Below are 19,554 nucleotides of genomic sequence, written 5' to 3'. Positions count from 1 at the left end.
GTTGAAGAGTTAAAGCTGTTTTAGTTGTATAGAGTGGGACAATATCATATTAAAGCTATGGGATGTCAGTCAAATTAATATTATTAATGTGTGTGTGTGTGTGTGCGTGCGTGCGTGCGTGCGTGCGTGCGTGCGTGCGTGCGTGTGTATTTCACCCAATAGCATGCTCTAAATTACCTACTGGTTACCTTAAATGATGTTTCAGCCCCTTTGTGGGCAGTCCTCTCAGATCTGTGTCCCACAGTATATAACTAAACTGTGTCTGTAAATATCATATTTCTTGTTTTCTTTTTATGTATTTTCTATCATTAAGGTTTTACAGCATTCCTTCAAACCTGAGTTAGCTATGACATTGTTGATTGCATGGCTTTTTATATTTCTTTATCTTATGAACAACAAACATGGCTCAGCTGCTGTTTTGGATAACTGTGTTTTTTTGGGAGAAGAGGATAAAAATAGTCTTTACGAGGATGGAGATGTAGTTATAGGGGGTTTATTTCCTTTACATTACAGTCCTGTGTTTTCTCATTCAACCTATAAAGAAAAACCAAAAACTAATATGTATAAGTAGTAAGTGATTATTATTCACAGTAGTTAACACACATTTGCTACTGTAACACACAAACTCATTTATGTCTGTTTACGGTTTACATGTGTGTGTTTGTGTGATGTGTATCGTATGATTAATTGTTTCTACACTTCTGTATAGTTTCAGCTCTCGTGCCTTGCGGTGGATGCAGACCATGACTTTCACAATTAAAGAAATCAATGGCCGCAGTGATCTCCTGCCACACCTAAAGCTAGGTTTTCACATCCATGACAGTTGTGATGACATACCTGTGTCTCTGAGAGCTTCTTTGTTGTTGGTTAATGGGCAGCCAGACAAAGGCTTCAGAGCCGAGAGTTTCTACAGAGACAAAGTTCTAAAAACCAATGGCTATAACGTAGGCTGTGATGCTGTTCGCCAAACTGTGTCTTCAGTAATCATAGGAGATGCTGGCTCTGGGGTGTCTATGGCACTGCTTCGAAGTCTGGGTTGTTTCCATATCCCTCTGGTGAGACAGTCTGACCTGCATCTGCTAGTGCTGAATGTAATACTCCTGTGTTTGTAATTACACCTTTATCAGGTTTGCAGTGTCGATTAACTAATTATATTTTAAGAAATATATAAATACATTCAAATGTAAAAACATTTTCAACTTACCCTCTTTTTTTTTAATAAGTAGTAGACTTACAGCTCTCTCTTTCTGCATTTTAAATAGTGTGAAAATCCTATATCAGTGGATCATTATGAGGGCAGTGGTATTATATTGTTGATGCTTGTTTCACAGCCCTTTCAGCAACTCATCATGCTAATGGTTAACTAATGTTTGCTGTAAATCTAGGTGAGCTATTTTGCATCCTGCAGCTGTCTGAGTAACCAAAGGGAGTTCCCTACCTTTATGCGCACCATGCCTAGTGACACCTTCCAGATTAGAGCTTTGGCTCAACTGGTTAGTTATTTTGGCTGGACCTGGGTGGGAGTGATTGGTGTGGAATCTGATTATGCCCGTTTTGCCATCCAGCTCTTCCTTCAGGAGTCAGTGCACTATGGTGTGTGTGCTGCCTACACACATTTCTACCCTGTAGTGGTCAGTCAGCAGGCTCTAGATGACCTACTGAATGTCATTCAGGTACCTCTGCATCTATGTTAATATATTTTTATATCTATATATTTGTAGAATTAGTAATAAAAATGACTTGTTTCATATTTATTATATTTAAAATATTAACTTTAAGAAAGAAGAATATTCAAAGAGGACCTAGTTTCTACATACAATCCATTATTTAGGATTTTTACAATTAATTAAGTATTAAATATATCTAAATTTCCCATTATTAGTTTTCATCCTCAAAGGTCATCATTAACTTTTCTGGTGAGTCGGAGATGCAGAGTATTCTGAGAGAGATCATGCGTCGGAACATGACTGGCCTGCAGTGGATTGCAAGTGAGGCATGGGCCACTGCCAAGTCATTCTGGGAAAAGTCTGGAGATCTTCTGATGGGAACATTAGGATTTGCGATCAGGAGAGCTGCCACAATTCCTGGGCTTAAACAACATCTCACCAGTCTTACAGCATCCTCTCTTCATAAATCAGCTTTCCTGGCAGAATTTTGGGAAGAGACTTTTGACTGTCGACTAAATGGGTCACTGAATACCCATTCTCATGGCTCTGACAATTTCTTTGACAGACAGCCATGTAAAGGGACAGAGGATTTAAATGATGTTTACTCTCCTTATTCTGATGTGACACAGCTAAGAGTGTCATATAATATCTACAAGGCTGTGTACCTAGTTGCCTATGCCCTACAAGATTTGAGTAATTGCAAAGTAGGAAAGGGGCCTTTTCTTAATGGCACGTGTGCAGACCCCAAAAATTTTAAACCGTGGCAGGTGAGTCAAATTATGGGTTCAATGTTATCTTAAAATACTGAAGTCAAATGTCCCATATATTTTCTTTAAATAACATTTTATTTCTTTTTGTTACAGCTCATTCACTATATGAAACATGCAAATTTCTCAGCACTGGGAGAGAAAGTCAATTTTGATCAAAATGGTGACCCCATTGCTTATTATGATCTAATGAACTGGCAGAGGGCGCCTGATGGCTCTCTTAATTTGGTGAAAGTCGGCTTCTATGATGCCTCATTACCTGGACACAGCCTAGTTATTAATGACTCAGTGATCCAGTGGCCTCTAGGAAAGAAGGTGTGTTCTCCGAAAACAGGCCTGAGACCATGTTCACCTTTTAGACTGTTGTATGCACTGTTGATCAAAACATCAACTTATTTGTTCTTATTAGTGTGCAGCATATTTTGTTGTTAACATTAGAATTACCAAGGGGTCGTTTTGAAACCCTGGAATTTAAAAATCAAATTATTCTGTTAAATTAACAGCCCATCTTCTCGCATTTGGTGACTTTTCAAGTTGATTTATTACTGGATGCGTGGGATAATAAAATAAATAAATTATGACCACTTATATCTGGAACTTGACACCATAGAAATATGTAAACAACAACCCTGAATGCTGAATTGCCTAGCAGCATATTTTATTTACAGACATTTAAATATGAAGGCTGCAATAACATGAGCCAAGGCTAGCTAGATCTGATTGACAGATAACTATATCAGGGACTTTTATTAGATAAAAGGATGGGTTTTCGAGTTGGGTCAGAGTTGGGGAGTGCATGACGGAACAGGAGGAGAAATGTGTGGGTTGTTGGCTGAGCAACAGAGAAGCCATAGCTGAATTGAGCAGAGTCCAGAGTGTAGAGTGCTAATCAGAGACCACAAGAGCCAAATCAGACAGGTTTCAGGCCAGAGGAGCATAGCTGAAGCAGTGAAGCGCTGCATACTCAGCAGACCAGTATGGACACTCAAAGAGAGCCAGGGGCTGAGAATGTAGGCTGTGACAAACTTTCACCATTGTATGTTTACAATAATGAATGTATTGAAGTTATTAATGTTGACCTCATATTAATGACCATAAGTTGCAGTTGAATGCATATACCATAGTAATATACATACATTTGTGAACACCACAAATTATTTACAAAGTTAGCATTTCACTTTATTTCACTTTAATGTAATTCATGGCTATGCTGATCTTTTCTTTTTTTAAAGACATAATATAGCTCAAAAAAAACCCCCAAACATATAGCGCTCATAATAAAAATTATAATTGGTACCCTTGTATTCGTTGCTTGAAGTTTTATTAAAACTTTATTATTCAGCTTTTTCCATAATACCTGTAAGCTTGACTTGGGTTTACTTTGTAAATCTATAATGCATATTTATTCTCATATAGAACAAGTTACTTTTGGATTTGTGTATAAAAATAAAATTTGACTCTATAGTTTCTGAGCGATTAAACTCCCTGTCAGGCTATCCAGTCTGTATGCAGCAGCAGCTGTCCACCAGGTACTCGCGTCGTCAGGAGAAAGGGGGAACCCATCTGCTGTTATGACTGTGTTCCCTGTACTGAGGGAGAAGTTAGTAATAAGACTGGTATGTTTTCCTTCTTTATTTTTAATCCAAACATATATTTTTATGTTGGCATTTAAAATTTGGCTTCAATAAAGTAAAAGTTATGTTCTCTGTTCATCACCAGATTCTTTGGAGTGCTCACACTGTTCAGCAGACACATGGTCCAATACAGCCAGGAACCTCTGTATACCAAGGACTACTGAATATCTATCTTACTATGAGTTTATGGGTATTCTATTATGTGTTGCATCTGTTTTTGGAGCCTGTCTTTCCCTTTTCATCATCACCATATTCATTTCATTTAAAGACACACCACTGGTTCGGGCCAACAATATGGAACTGAGTTTTCTCCTCTTGGCATTCCTTGCCATTTGTTTCCTTGTTGGCTTGCTGTTTATTGGTGTGCCTTCAGACTGGCTTTGCCGTATTAGGTACCCAGCATTTGGGATCAGTTTCGCCCTCTGCATATCATGCCTCCTCGCCAAGACAGCAGTGGTTCTGATGGCGTTTAGATCCACACTACCAAGAAGTAATGTTATGAAATGGTTTGGATCTAACCAGCAGAGAGCCAGTGTGCTTTTAGGAACAGCTGTCCAGGTAGAAATCTTGACGCTATCAATATTGATTCATAGTGTCACTTAAAAATGACCATTCTCCTGTTATTTTTGAATTCTTTCAGGTAATAATCTGTTTTATCTGGCTGCTCACTAGTCCACCTCATGCCAACAATAATACAGATTACCACGGGGCTACCATCATCAAGGAGTGTGTCCCCGGTTCAGAGGTCGGCTTCTGGTCTGTTCTTGGATACATTGGCATCCTGGCTTGTGGGTGCCTTCTAATGGCTTTTTTAGCTCGAAACCTGCCTGATAATTTTAATGAGGCAAAGTTCATTGCTTTCAGCATGTTAATATTTTTTGCAGTGTGGATTACTTTTATCCCAGTCTATGTGAGCACAGCTGGAAAATATACAGTAGCGGTTCACATTTTTGCCATTTTAGCTTCAGCTTTTGCACTTCTTTTTTGCATTTTTGTTCCAAAGTGCTATATTATATTGCTAAGACCAGAAAAAAACTGCAAAAAAAAAATCATGCAAAGATGAAACTACATTTTTTGGTGTTAAAAAGTGTAATAAATAAGAAATAGATTTTAAACACATAAACCTACGCTTGTGTTGCTAAACCTGGAATTTAAATTAAAAAAACAAAAAAAACTAAACAAATTGAAATTCTCTTGCGTCATATGAACAGCATGCAACAATTATACAACCTACATGCGCTGACCTGTAAGAACTTTCTTATTTGGAGAGTCGATAGACCTGGGTACATGCTTGTTGTAACATCTTTTCTCTGATTGTCAAGTGATAGTCCATAATAAATTTATATCTACTTTTCACTGCCTCTGTCTCCTTATGAATTATTTCTACCTGAAGTACTCTGAAGAGATCGTATCTTTAATTTTCTATGTCACACTGAATAACCTGGAAAAATAAATATAGAAAATATGTTTTATTTTAAAATGATAATGAGACAGTTTTTGGAAGAACTTCCCATTACAGCTTGGTAATTTGGTAACAGTGAGGTAACCGGTGAAAAAAATATTTTAATAATAGGCCATTCAATTCAATTACCAAAGCAATAATCAAGGAAAAATATGAATATATTCATAACAATATGGTAGATAGATGATATGGTAGATTGTAGACAAAATTACAAAATCTAATGTAAAATGTAAGGATAGTCATGTTGGTTTTTACATTTTATTGCTGAAGTCTGTTCTCACAACAGAAACAATTCCAAAAACAGTTGATTCTCTTCATCTGGACATAGTGTTTTTTTAGAGGGAGAAACGATTCGTTTACTCCAAGGTTATTATCGTTAACGAAAACTAACGAAATAATGAAAACTAGAAGTGAAAAAACATTTTCGTTAACGGAAATAAATGTAAAAAACAAAAAAAGGAAAACTAACTAAAACTGTAATGAGTGTTCACAAAACTAACTAAAATTAACTGAATTTATAGCAAAAATGTGTTTAGTTTTCATTGATGTGTGCGTGTCATACAATAGTCAAGGGTGAAAATGAATTTTAGTTTCCAGATTTTTTTCTTGCTGTGTCTCATTATGCCAGCAGGTGGCAGTACGTTAGTCGAGTCGTCTGTGTTGCTGCTCCGTCCACACGCAGAATCATGTCAGGAAAAGTCTGGAGAAAGCGCCAGAGTCCAATTTGGGATTACTTTGAATATGACTGTGTTTTGGATAAAGCAAGTGTCTTGTAGTGGAAAGAGATAAATTATGAGGGACATTTCTAAAGGGAAAAAAAATCCCACAAACCTTAAAGTGCACTTGAAAAGCTGACACAAGAAGAAGGCTAACCTAGCTTACCTTGAGAAGGTAAGGGAGCACACTCAACCCTCATCCCCAGAAAACAGAAGCTAACCCCAGGCAAGGCAGCGTGATGCATCCCGAGACAACAGGACGGGGATATCTACATAACTGTGTGAGTCAATTGCCTTCAAAAAGTTTATCAATTCACTTGAACCAAAATTACGAACACCCGGTGCTGCAAGAGTTAATAGTCTCATTGGGGCCAAGATATACATTTTATAGTTGCCTGGTATCAATGGTTGTTCATCTGCCTTTATTTATTTATTTATGTATGTATTTATTTATTTATTTAAAGAACCCATAGGTGGGAATGTGAGTTGTCTGTCTCTGCGTGTTAGCCCTGCGACAGACAGGCGACCTGTCCAGGGTGCAGGGTATGGTAGCTGGAATAGCAACATACCCAAGGATAAGCAGAAGAGAATGACTGATATGATGAAACTGGGATTTTGTTACACTTAATTTTTGCAAACACAAATAAAACTATAACTGAAACTAATCAAAACTAAACTGAAACTAAGGATTTTCAAAAAAATAAAAATTAAACTAAACTAGCAAACAATTGGTAAAAACTAATTAAAACTGAGAAAAAATTGAAAATCTGAAGTCAAAACTAAATAAAAATAAAAACTAATGAAAATTGCAAAACTATTAAAACCCTGGTTTACTCATCCAAGTGACTTCTTCAGTCTCAGCTGACTGCAGGTTTCCCCAACTTTAAACAGTACCTTTGCACAATGACTGAACTAGCCCACCGAATGAGCGATGGGCTGTGAGGTCAGTTCCTTGATCATTAATATGCAAATTGTCATGACCACTGATCACCCACCATTGATCAATGACCATTTCACAGGGCATATAGCCAGTTTGTTATTACTTAGCTTTGAAATGCAAGAGAAAGACCAAAGACCAAGACAGACTTTTAATTAATTTGAAAGCCTGATGCCTAGCCTTGTACTTTTTATCTGATTTAGTGCTCAGCTCAGATAAAATAATTATTGTGGGTGATTTTAACATCCATGTAGATGTTAAAAATGACAGCCTCAACATGGCATTTAATCTGTTATTAGAATCAATTGGCTTCTCTCAAAATGTTAAAGAACCCACTTTAATCACACTCTAGATCTTGTTTTAACATGTGGCATAGTAACTGAACATTTAACAGTGTTTCTTGAAAACCCTCTCCTGTCTGATCATTTTCTAATAACATTTATATTTACAATCATTGAGTACACAGCAGTGGGGAATAGACTTCATCAAAGTAGATGTCTTTCTGAAAGTTCTGTAACTAAATTTAAGAATATAATCCACCCACTGTCATCATCTTCAATGCCCTGTACCAACATAGAGCAGAGCAGCTATCTGAACGCTGCTCCAACAGCGGTAGATTATCTTGTTAATAATTTTACCTCCTCACTACGTACGACTCTGGATACTGTAGCTCCTGTGAAAAATAAGGCCTCAAATCAGAAGTACCTGACCCCGTGGTATAATTCTCAAACACCTAGCCTAAAGCAGATAACTCGTAAGCTGGAGAGGAAATGGTGTGTCATATACATACATACTATATGGAAGACAAATATATGAATTTAATGCTAAAATAACAATATTTCATTATCACTAAGAACTCGTGAAAGTATACGTGTGGAAAGACTTTTCTGACATTCACTGACATTTTGTGGTCGTGATCATTTGTCATGGAACTGAAACCAGCAGTATTGGATCCAAAATGTAGGACTCTCAGAGATGGGACTGAACTCAAAATGCAGCTTTATTGCAAAGGAGGAATGAGCGCTGGGAAAACAGATAGAGATGACATTAGTAGACAGAAGCAAGGAGCACAAGAAGCAACTGAACTGAGCCTGGTTACCACTCTTAAGGGCAGATAATCTGGCAGAGACTGGATTGATGAGCTAGACCATTTAGATTTCAGATGATGAGGTTGATAAGACACAGGTGATTCAGCCAGGGTATGGGAAGGCTCTGAGCTCAGGGTATCAATTTGAAAATTCTAGACGACTTCTTTCTAGAGTTTGGCATTCACAATATTTTCAGAAAACTTGATCTGAGGTTACTGAGATTCAAACTAGTCTAAGATTGTTAGTATTGCAAAACCAAAATACTCGCCACCCAGTTGATGTCTTATATCAGTGAGTTTCTGTCAAAAAATTCATTTTCTGGTTTGATTTAAGGTGGTGAATGCTGGGCCTAAGCCTGAAAATCTCTCTCAACAGTCCTAATGAGAATTCTCAGGAAAAACTCATGTCTAAAAGGCAGTGGGCGAAGAACCAGCAAATTATTTAGAAACTGATTTCATTCTTAATGTCTGTGTGACCATTACATTACGAAGACTATAGCTTCCAACATAGAACGTCAATGTAGCAAATTAGACTGGCGCATATGGTACTCCAGTACAAAAATTTTATGGACAGGATTTCTAGGCGCAGCCAAGTAGCGGAGGGCTTTCGCTTTGGTGGCCTCAGAATCTCATCTCTGATTTTTGCAGATGATGTGGTTCTGTTGGCTTCATCGGGTGAGGGCCTCCAGCTCGCACTGGAACGGTTCGCAGCCGAGTGTGAAGCAGCGGGAATGAGGATCAGCACCTCCAAATCTGAGGCCATGGTTCTCAGCCGGAAAAGGGTGGAGTGCCCACTCCGGGTCGGAGATGAGTTCCTGAGATCCGGAGCCGGAGATCGACAGACAGATTGGGGCTGCAGCTGCAGCTGTAGTAATGGCCTCTCCCTTAGAGATAGGGTGAGAAGTTCGGCCATCCGGGAGGGGCTCAGAGTAGAGCAGCTGCTGCTCCACATCGAAAGGAGCCAGCTGAGGTGGTTCGGGCATCTGACAAGGATGCCCCCTGGGCGCCTCCTGGGTGAGGTGTTCCAGGCATGTCCCGCCGGGAGGAGGCCCCGGGGCAGACCCAGGACACGCTGGAGAGATTATATCTCTCGGCTGGCCTGGGAACGCCTTGGTATTCCCCCGGATAAGCTGGAGGAGGTGGCTGGGGAGAGGGAGGTCTGGGCCTCTTTGCTTAGGCTGCTGCCCCCGCGACCCGGCCCCGGATAAAGCGGATGATGATGGATGGATGGATGGATGGATGGATGGATGGATGGATGGCATACGGTACTTATAAACAAAATGATATTGTTTGGTTAGATATAAAAACAACTTGCCACTGTTGCTGGAGAACATAAAACATATGCCACACAAGCATGTTCACAAGCAAATCCTTCAATCTATAATAAATGACGGGGTCACCAATACATGTAGCCAAGAAGTTAGGTGCTTGTATTAATGTGCTGGGTTGAGTTTGGCATTTTTAAACCTTATTAATTGCTCTTCTGCCAAAGGGAGACTGCATTTGTCTGTTTCTCTAGAAAGTCATGTAATAATAAAATAAAATAACATGAAAATGTCAGATGATTTTATTTAAAGTTATTATGACATTTATATAAATAAATTATTCACACAACATTTATGTGTTCCTTTCAACATTCCTGAAATTATTCAGAATTTACCATACAGGTCACTTTAGTATTAAATCTAGATGGTACGAAGCACTATATCATTTCCAGAAATGGCCCACTACATTACACAAGTAGTGCCAACATATTGCCAAACAGCAGTTGCCTCAAGAGCTGCTTTACCCTTCAAATGGAACTAAGAGCATGTGGTAGAAGGGAAAGTTTACGCCAGTTTTGTTCATTTATTGGGAAAGGCAGGCACATAAAATGTTATTCTTACTTTACTGGTGTAAATCAATGACCCACTAGAAATCACACAACAGCTGCAGCAGGGCTTTGATAAATGTTTACTTTTACAGATGTAACTGATGTAAGACTTCACATTATTCCTCATTTTAGGAAAGCAGAAATCTTTAGTGGTTGATTTGTTAATTTTACACAGTTTTTTACATTTATGGATCACAGACATAGGACATATAATTATTCCCCTGATAAGTAGTAAATGTAGCTTATTTCTTCCTTTTGCATTTCATGTCATATTTCATGTTTTTTCAATGGAACACATGATTATTTCAAAGGATTTACTGTGTTTTGTTTAGAATAGTGTTACAGAGACTGATAAGCAGGCAACAGTTTATTTTTTTAATCTTAAATTGTGTTGCATGTGTGTGCATGTCTATGTTTAGATGGACAAAATTTGCATACAATTACTGTCATACATTTCTTTCAGCAGCATAGAACATATCTTTCAATTTACTGAAATGTTAATTATAAATCCTTTATCAGTCACAAATTACATTTAAATATGTATATACCCAAACTCTGTTATTTAATGTGTTGCAGACTTTTGACTCAGAATGTTTACTAAAGTAATATACATGTAAACAAAAAAAAAGACATAACTTTAAATTGTTAAGGTTTTTTAATCTTTTAGTTTATAGTTTTTCCCATAATATGTTTCTTGGTATTTTTTTCTGGCTTAAGAAATATTATGTAACACTTGGGTGCAAAAATGCTACTTAATAGGCCAAAAGCTGAAGACAAAATTGCAAATATTTCTACAGCTACAGTGAACTTTCCAGGAGAGCTGATGTATGCTGGGATGAAGGTAATCCACACAGCACAGAATATCAGCAGGCTGAATGTGATCAATTTGGCTTCATTGAAATTATCAGGAAGTTTTCTTGCCATAAATGCCAGGATCAAACAAATGATTGCAAGGATCCCTATGTATCCCAACACTGCATAAAAAGCAAACTCAGAGCCTGTGTTGCATTCAAGAACAATCATGTTGTTGCTGGATGTGAACAACTTGTGTGGGTGAGGTGGGTTTGAAGTCAGCCATAATGCACATATTACCACTTGAATCAAAGTGCAGGAGCAAACAATGATTCTTTGTTGTGCGTGACCAAACTTTCCAGCAACTTTGTTACCAGGAAATGTGGCTTTGAAGGCTGTGACAACAACAATGGTTTTTCCCAAGACACAGGAAATGCAAAGGGCAAATGTCACACCAAAAGTGGTGTGACGCAGCATGCATGACCAGACTGTTGGCTTACCTAGGAAAGTGAGAGGACAGAGAAAGCACAGAAAAAGAGAGAATAATAAGAGAGAGCTTAGCTCAAAGTTACTGGCTTTCATCACGGGAGTTTCTTTGTTGTGGACAAAAACCACCATTGTGGCAAGAGATACTGAGGCCCCTAACAGGGATACAAATGTTAGAGCTATTCCCATGGGCTCCTGATATTTCAGGAACTCAATAGTTCTAGGAATGCACTTATCTTTTCTCTCATTGGACCAGTATTCCTTTGGACAAGGTGTGCAGTCTGCTGCACCTGTTGAAGATAAACAGAACACATGAATGATGGATCTAGATGCCATTCTAGGAGAATAGCAAATTATAATATATTAAAATTGTAATTTAAAAACTCAGTTGAAAAAAGATGCAGTAAAACATTGATATTGCAAATATTATATATATGGAGACACTGAATTTGTGGTTTTACATTGTGTGCAACAGAAATGCATAAACACTTTACCTACCTGTTGAGTTGGCAATAGTTCCCTCAGCACAGGGTACACAGTCAAAACAACATATAGGTTTTCCCTGAATTTGAGCTTTTCTGGTTCCAACTGGGCAAACATTAGAACATACTGATGTGGGCACCTGTGACAAAAGAAATATTTAAGTATTTTAGAGGTATTGTATCAATGGCAGACTATGTGTTAACAAAAGAATAAAAAGGAGAGATACTATAAGTGTACAGTATTAAAAAAAAGAGAGAATTACTGTTTTCCCTGTCCTCCACACTATCTTTTCCTCCTCGATGCTGAGCTTGTAATCACCATTTTCAGCAAATGTCAAATTACCAAGTGTCACATGATGCACTTTTCCATTTATCAACTGCCAGTTAATAATTTCATAATTAGCAGGAGGATCACCATTCTCATCAAAATACACCTCGGCACCAAAGTGATTTGTGAAATTTACCCTTTGTAAGCTTTTACTGACCTAGAAAGGAAGAGATTATGTATTAGATACAATAATAATATAAATGCTGGATTTTTGTGGGTTTTTTTTATTTTTTCAAATTTAAACATGATACACTATTTCACACCTCCTTGTGCTGCATTTCTGAAAGATTCAAGCATAGCGTTACAGGTTTTTCTCCAACGGGTTTGCAAAATATCAGCTGATGCAGGGCGTGTGCGATAGCATAAACTGCTTTATAGACATTATGGGTTCCTCGGAGCTCTGTGACATCGAAGAAATCATGGTCGGAATTCATGAATGTTTCATTGCCTGTACATCTTTTTAATGTGGCCTCAGTACCTGTATTTCCAGGTAAAATAGGTGTGCAGCCCACCATATTCTCCCAGAAATCCCTCATAAAAGGTGCATGTGGATCTGTATATGGATTTATACTTGTAAGAAATTGTTTTAGTTTAGGAATAGCCTTCTTCTGCATTACAAATCCAAGGGTTCCACCAAAAGCTGTGTAGATTTCAGGTGTGGAGGGTCGAGGTGCTGTTATCCAGGCCACACAAGAAATCCACTGAATTCCTGTAATGTTCTGGTTCACAATCTCTTGCATCAAAGGATAAAAGTCACCCTCAGCAGCAAAAGCCAAAATTACTTTGACAGATGACTGTTTTATTATTTCCACAACTTCTAGAAATTTATCTCTTGTGTACGTGCGTAGAACTGATGCAACAAAAGCAACACAAACCCCAAACTTTTCAACCTTCTCCTTAAAAGCAAGAATTCCATTACGTCCAAAATCATTGTCTGACTGTATGGCTCCAATCCACTGCCATCCAAAATGTTTGACTAGTGCAGCCAAAGCTTTTGCAAGGTAGTAGTCACTGGGGATTGTTCTAAAAAATGTAGGATATTTAGTTCTGTCACTCAGACAAGCACACGTTGAGAAGTGACTTACCTGTAGAAGAGAAAATAACACTGAAACAGTGTGCAACAGCATACAATGCCAAAACATCAAATATCACTTAGCATCATAAAACATAATTGTATCTCTTACTACTGGCACATGGAATGTTCCAAAAATTCCTGCCACAGCTATTGACTGAGTTGATCCTGCCTCTGCTATGACTGCAGTTACAGCTGGTGGGCAATGAGAAGTCACATCTACCTCCTCTGCTCCACTAGCCAGTGTTAGTGCGGCGCGTAAAGCATTTGTAGGAGAATCACAAGAGTTAAGGATCCTATAGCCAAGAGATATGTTTGGAAGGAGAGCTGGATCATTGTTGATTTCTTCAATAGTAAATATAACTGCCTGGGTCCATCGAAAAACTCTCCAGTCAAACCTAAAAACATTATAGTGATTAATAACAGTCATAAAGTAACCAAGCTACTGCTTCACATATAAAGTACAATGACAAGAATTTAAACAAAAATAAACATCCATGCATGACAAACGAAAGCCACTTGTGTTAAATCATACCCTTCACACTGCACTTTAGGTGGCTCCTTATCGAATGCAGAAGTGCTGATTATTTCTTTGTTGAAAATCGGGAAGATTCCTCCGATCATTATGTCACCTTCCTTAAACAAACTTGGCATATCAAACCTGCCTAACAGTTCACATCCAGATACTGTGTTCGTGCTGAGAACACAGAGAAAAAGAAGGATACCTCTTTGCATGTTTGCACTGTATTGCCACATATGCATGAGAGCACAGTTCTTATAACAACAGTATTGGATGAACTCAGATGATCTATCATTTCCCAAAGGGCATAGTGATCTCAGGTTGGAAAGCTTAGGACAACACTGAAATGCTCTACATATGACCTATAGTCATATACTCAAGATCCACTTTGCGTGGCGCTGTCACTTGGTGTTCGCTCTTTGTGCGGTAGAGTATCATCTTCTGTTCTAACACACAGTGGTGTTTTTGTGAAGCTTATCTGCCTAGCAGTTTTGTTAAAACACTTATAGATAACTTATTTTTTCATGGAGTAATCTTCACATGCTTTATTCGAAGCACACTCTCCTTGTAGTCACTTGCTAATTTATAGTCAAAGTATTCACTCACTGTCTTTAGGGTTTCTTTTTTCTTTTTTTCTTGTCTTTAGGGTTTTACTAGCTTATTTTAGCTCGTAGCCACCTTGCTATCAGCATGGCCTCTTCACCTGTCCCTCCTGCACTTTCCTGCTCATTGTGTCAGATGTTTAGTTACTCCTCAGCCTCTAGCAATTATGTTGCTTGGAATAAATGTAACCTATTTTTAACTCTGGAGGCCATGATCAATGAATTGGAGACTCGGCTTCGCACCCTTGAAAACCACATAGCTAGCCAGTCCCCTGTAGCAGACTATCCCAAGCAGCCAGGGAAACAGGCTGGCTGGGTGACGGTAAAGAGGAAGCATAGTCTTAAACAGATGCCCCATCAACCTGTTCATGTGTCCAACCATTTTTCCCCACTCAGTGATACACCTACTGGGGATCAGACCCTGGGAATTGGAACTTCTATTCTAAGATGTGAGGCTGTCATATCGCACCATCAGCCATCACCAGTAGGCGAAGTGTCTTGCCCAAGGACATAACGACCGAGACTGTCCAATCCAGGGCTCGAACCGGCAACCTTCCGATTACAAGACGAACTGCCAACTCTTGAGCCATGATCGCCTTGGTATTGTGTGGGCTGTCCTTTTCTGTGCCCACAGAATATGGGCTTTGTATATCTAGATTATATCCTGGGGACCAGCATCTCGGAGGAACAGCACATGTCCCACCTGCATCAGGTTTTTTCACGCTTGGCAGCACATGCCCTGATCATTAACCCATCTAAACGCCAGTTTGGTTTGCCAGTTCTGCCGAGAATAAAGTTGGAGTAAAATATTGGGATCTCTCGTGTCATCCTTACATACCTCCTCAACATGAACATATCAGATGATTTTATTTAAAATTATTATGGCATTTATATGAAGAAATTATTTGCACAACATTTATTTATGTGTTCTTTTCAACATTCCTGAAATGATTCATAATGCTTTGTACCATCTAGTATGAAATCTAGATGGTACAAACTGTCAGGGACCTGGGTCTGAGCGACCCAGGGTCCATGAGCAGTTGTTCGCCTTTTTTATGTTTTGTGAAGATGTGTGTGCACTGTTCTACTGTCTGGGGGTTTGTCCATGTGTGTATGTATAGGGAGGTGTGTGTGTGGCTGTGGCTGTAGCCAATGTACTGAAATGTGCTACAGGCACAGTCAGGCCTGAGGATGGCTGGCCATGACCGAGGAGGATGCGACACACCTTCTGTGGATCAGCGTGGGCGGCCGGAACTACTTAATGGCGTGGTGAAGCCTCCACCAACACGGGGTTATTGCGTGAGACTCCATGTCAGTGTTGTTTAGTGTCAAGTCTAGTGTGTGTATGCCCGCAGTAGTTAAGTGTCTTGATGGCCGCTTCTATCATTTCCTGCAGGAGTAGCATGGAAAACCCGAGTACTGCGAGCACGAGCAGTGCAGACACATGGAAGCGGAAAGCACAAGACACAGACTTATTGGGAAGGAAGACACAGCACAGGAGTCAGGGAAACTCATGGGGATGGTTTATGTAAATATCTACTGCACTGTAAATAAACGCACTGCTAAGCACACAGAGTCCAGCATTTGGGTCCTCCCTCCCGTACTTTCCCAGAATAATCCCGCCAGACATGGACCCAGCGGACTCCGAGGAGAGGCTTAGGAGGAAGGTCACGGACAAAGTTAACTCATTCACTGCCATTGACGTCTATAGACGTCAATTGAAAAACTTACGTTGACTGCCATTGACGTCTATAGACGTCAATTACGTTTTTCAATGGGAGGGGCTAGAATACAACCTCGGGCAGCTGGTCAGTGAAAACTGAAGCCCACCAGCAGTAAAAGTAGACCTGCAAGGAGGTGCAGGGTTTGCGCACGTAAGGGATTGCGCAGTGAGACAAAAATGTGGTGCAAGTCTTGTTGTGTGCCCTTGCATCCCGGAAAGTGTTATAATGATTACCACACAAAAGTGAATTATTCATTGTGAATAAATGTTTCACTATGTACATTTTATTTTTTCATATATTTGTAAATAAATTGTTTTGATAAAACATAACCTTTCTCAGTGTTATTTCTGTTTTATAGAAGTGAAAAACTATTTTATATGTTAGAGGTGTCACAAAGCAAGAAATATTAGTGTCAAAGGCACTTTTCTGCTTGAAATGTATTTTTCACAAAAAGCTCGTTTTCTCCCTTTTTTTGGTCAAAACAGGCATTTTTGGTGGAACCCACCTCTCTTCTACAGCTGATTACTAAAGAATGGAAAATGGTAGAAACAATCTTTTTTTTTTGGATGAAAGAAGAGAGTCTGTTCTTCATTTTGGTAGGTTCAGCGTTTATATGATCATAACACACAGTTTTCTGTGGCTCTTCAAAAATGAGTAAAAATGCTCAAAAACCCTGGCAGTGGGGAGTTACCTGATTTGAAAATGGCTGGCAGTGAATGAGTTAATAGACTCTGCGACCTATGGCTGAGGGCGCACGGGGATGAATCTGTGGAAGATCGGCTGAAGGACACGCTGTCTTGTGTTCCCTGGGTATTGGATAGGCTTTACCCGATCGTCATGGACTTTCTCATTAACACGCTCAACCTCCACTCTCCATCTCAGGCTGCTCTCCAGCCCGGCCAGCTGGTGGATCCTCAGCCTGACACACCGGCCCCGGCATCATCTAAGAAGCGACGCTCGTGCCGCTGGCGCTCCTCACCACAGCTGGATTCCTGGACTTTCCAACAGCTAGCTGTGATGAGTAATATGGACAATTTTTCTTTACTAACCTCATCTGTGTATCCGACCACGGACTGTGTGAATGTTAACACTGTACTAAGCCCACTACTCTACTCCCTCTACACATATGACTGCAGTCCCGCCCGCCCAGAGAACATCATTGTCAAATTTGCTGATGACACAACAGTGATGGGGCTGATCACAGGGGGAAATGAGGCGGCTTAAGGGGAGATGAGGTCCTGAGACTGGGAGAATGGTGTGCATCAAACAACATGGCACTTAACATCACCAAGACCAAGGAACACATCCTGGACTTCAGGCAGAACGGAACTGCCCCTGCCCCCCTGCACATCAATGGAGAATGTGTAGAGCGAGTGGAGTCTTTGAAATTCCTTGGCGTCCCCATCTCTGCCGACCTCTCCTGGGCAGCTAACACCACGGCCCTAGTCAAGAAAGCCCAGCAGTGGCTACATGTCCTAAGGGTGCTCAGGAAGGAGCAACTAAACACCCCGCTGCTGGTGACCTTCTACAGATCCACCATCTGACCTATGCAGTGACATAATATAAAAAATAATAATAACTATTAATTAACAAAAGACCAAGACAGACTTTTAATTCATTTGAAAGCCTGATGCTTAGCCTTGTCCACCCCAGCTGCAAAACTCTGTAAAACCAGTCTTACGTGTTATCGTCTATTGTCCACCTGGGCCTTACACAGAGTTTCTGTCTAATTTCTCAGACTTTTTATCTGATTTAGTTCTCAGCTCAGGTAAAATAATTATTGTAATGTAAATGTAATGTAAAAGAACCCACCCACCACTTTAATCACACTCTAGATCTTGTTTTAACATATGGCATAGAAACTGAACATTTAACAGTGTTTCCTGATAACCCTCTCCTGTCTGATCATTTCCTGATAACATTTACATTTACAATAATTTAGTACACAGCAGTGGAGAGTAGACTTTATCAAAGTAGATGGTAAATGGTAAATGGCCTGTATTTATATAGCGCCTTACTAGTCCCTAAGGACCCCAAAGCGCTTTACATATCCAGTCATCCACCCATTCACACACACATTCACACACTGGTGATGGCAAGCTACATTGTAGCCACAGCCACCCTGGGGCGCACTGATAGATGTCTTTCTGAAAGTGCTGTAACTAAGTTTAAGAATATAATCCACCCACTGTCATCATCTTCAATGCCCTGTACCAACATAGAGCAGAGAAGCTATCTGAACGCTACTCCAATGGAAGTCGATTATCTTGTTAATAATTTTACCGCCTCACTACGTACGACTCTGGATACTGTAGCTCCTGTGAAAAATAAGGCCTCAAATCAGAAGTACCTGACTCCGTGGTATAATTCTCAAACACGTACCCTAAAGCAGATGACTCATAAGCTGGAAAGGAAATGGCGTGTCACAAATTTAGAAGATCATCATTTAGCCTGGAGAAATAGTTTGCTGCTTTATAAGAAAGCCCTCCGCAAAGCCAGAACATCTTACTATTCGTCACTGATTGAAGAAAATAAGAACAACCCCAGGTTTCTCTTCAGCACTGTAGCCAGGCTGACAAAAAGTCAGAGCTTTTTTGAACCAACTCTTTTGAACTTTTTCCAACCATCCCTTTAACGTTAACTAGTAATGACTTCATGAACTTCTTCACAAATAAAATTTTTATCATTAGATAAAAAATTACCAATAATCATCCCACAGATGTAATATTATCTACAGCTACTCTTAGTACCATTGATGTTAAGTTAGACTCTTTTTCTCCAATTGATCTTTCTGAGTTAACTTAAATAATTACTTCCTCCAAACCATCAACGTGTCTTTTAGACCCCATTCATACAAAACTGCTCAAAGAAGTCCTGCCATTAATTAATTCTTCAATTTTAAATATGATCAACCTATCTCTAATAATCGGCTATGTACCACAGGCCTTCAAGCTGGCTGTAGTTAACACTTTACTTAAAAAGCATCTCTAGACCCAGCAGTCTTAGCTAATTATAGGCCAATCTCCAACCTTCCTTTCATATCAAAAATCCTTGAAAGAGTAGTTGTCAAACAGCTAACAGATCATCTGCAGAGGAATGGCTTATTTGAAGAGTTTCAGTCAGATTTCAGAGCTCATCACAGCACAGAAACCGCTTTAGTGAAGGTTACAAATGATCTTCTTATGGCCTCTGACATTGGACTCATCTCTGTGCTTGTCCTGCTAGACCTTAATGCAGCATTCGATACTGTCAACCATAATATCCTATTAGAGCCATTAGAACGAGCTGTAGGTATTACAGGTACTACGCTGCACTGGTTTGTATCATATCTATCTAATAGACTCCAATTTGTGCATGTAAATGGAGAGTCCTCTTCACACACTGAGGTTAATTATGGAGTTCCAC

The 19,554-nt window shown here is 39.5% G+C and overlaps 2 protein-coding genes across 2 annotated transcripts; one reads left to right on the top strand and one right to left on the bottom strand.

Annotated features, from left to right (window-relative positions):
• The first annotated feature begins 439 nt into the window (after positions 1 to 439).
• LOC146694191 (extracellular calcium-sensing receptor-like) lies at positions 440 to 5,131 on the top strand. Its single transcript, XM_085478702.1, has 8 exons — positions 440 to 567; positions 710 to 1,055; positions 1,386 to 1,673; positions 1,883 to 2,434; positions 2,531 to 2,749; positions 3,927 to 4,050; positions 4,154 to 4,626; positions 4,709 to 5,131. Exons 1-8 carry the CDS (start codon positions 560 to 562, stop codon positions 5,129 to 5,131), a joined length of 2,433 nt encoding a protein of 810 aa, XP_085334828.1. The 5' UTR covers positions 440 to 559.
• A 5,675-nt stretch (positions 5,132 to 10,806) lies between these two features.
• LOC146694190 (extracellular calcium-sensing receptor-like) lies at positions 10,807 to 13,927 on the bottom strand. The gene is made up of 6 exons (XM_085478701.1): positions 13,839 to 13,927; positions 13,419 to 13,701; positions 12,744 to 13,316; positions 12,266 to 12,388; positions 11,920 to 12,043; positions 10,807 to 11,705 (listed from the first exon to the last, which is right to left on the bottom strand). Exons 1-6 carry the CDS (start codon positions 13,925 to 13,927, stop codon positions 10,807 to 10,809), a joined length of 2,091 nt encoding a protein of 696 aa, XP_085334827.1.
• Between the last annotated feature and the right edge of the window lie 5,627 nt (positions 13,928 to 19,554).

Source organism: Copadichromis virginalis, linkage group LG14 (genome assembly GCF_057382275.1).
Source record: "Copadichromis virginalis isolate Kocher_CV1m ecotype Utaka linkage group LG14, C_Virginalis_male_GT1.1, whole genome shotgun sequence".
NCBI classification, from domain to species: domain Eukaryota; kingdom Metazoa; phylum Chordata; class Actinopteri; order Cichliformes; family Cichlidae; genus Copadichromis; species Copadichromis virginalis.
This window is presented reverse-complemented; position numbering and strand designations above follow the sequence as displayed.

What these genes read in the sequence shown, in the direction of transcription:
- LOC146694191 (XM_085478702.1), top strand. An exon ending in AGTGGCCTCTAGGAAAGAAG is followed by an intron (nt 2,750 to 3,926) that starts GTGTGTTCTCCG and finishes ACTCCCTGTCAG; the next exon opens with GCTATCCAGTCTGTATGCAG. An exon ending in TTTTAGGAACAGCTGTCCAG is followed by an intron (nt 4,627 to 4,708) that starts GTAGAAATCTTG and finishes GAATTCTTTCAG; the next exon opens with GTAATAATCTGTTTTATCTG.
- LOC146694190 (XM_085478701.1), bottom strand. Translation starts at nt 13,927, where the DNA reads ATGATCGGAGGAATCTTCCCGATTTTCAACAAAGAAATAATCAGCACT. An exon ending in CCTAAAGTGCAGTGTGAAGG is followed by an intron (nt 13,702 to 13,838) that starts GTATGATTTAAC and finishes TAATGTTTTTAG; the next exon opens with GTTTGACTGGAGAGTTTTTC. An exon ending in TTGGAACATTCCATGTGCCA is followed by an intron (nt 13,317 to 13,418) that starts GTAGTAAGAGAT and finishes TCTCTTCTACAG; the next exon opens with GTAAGTCACTTCTCAACGTG.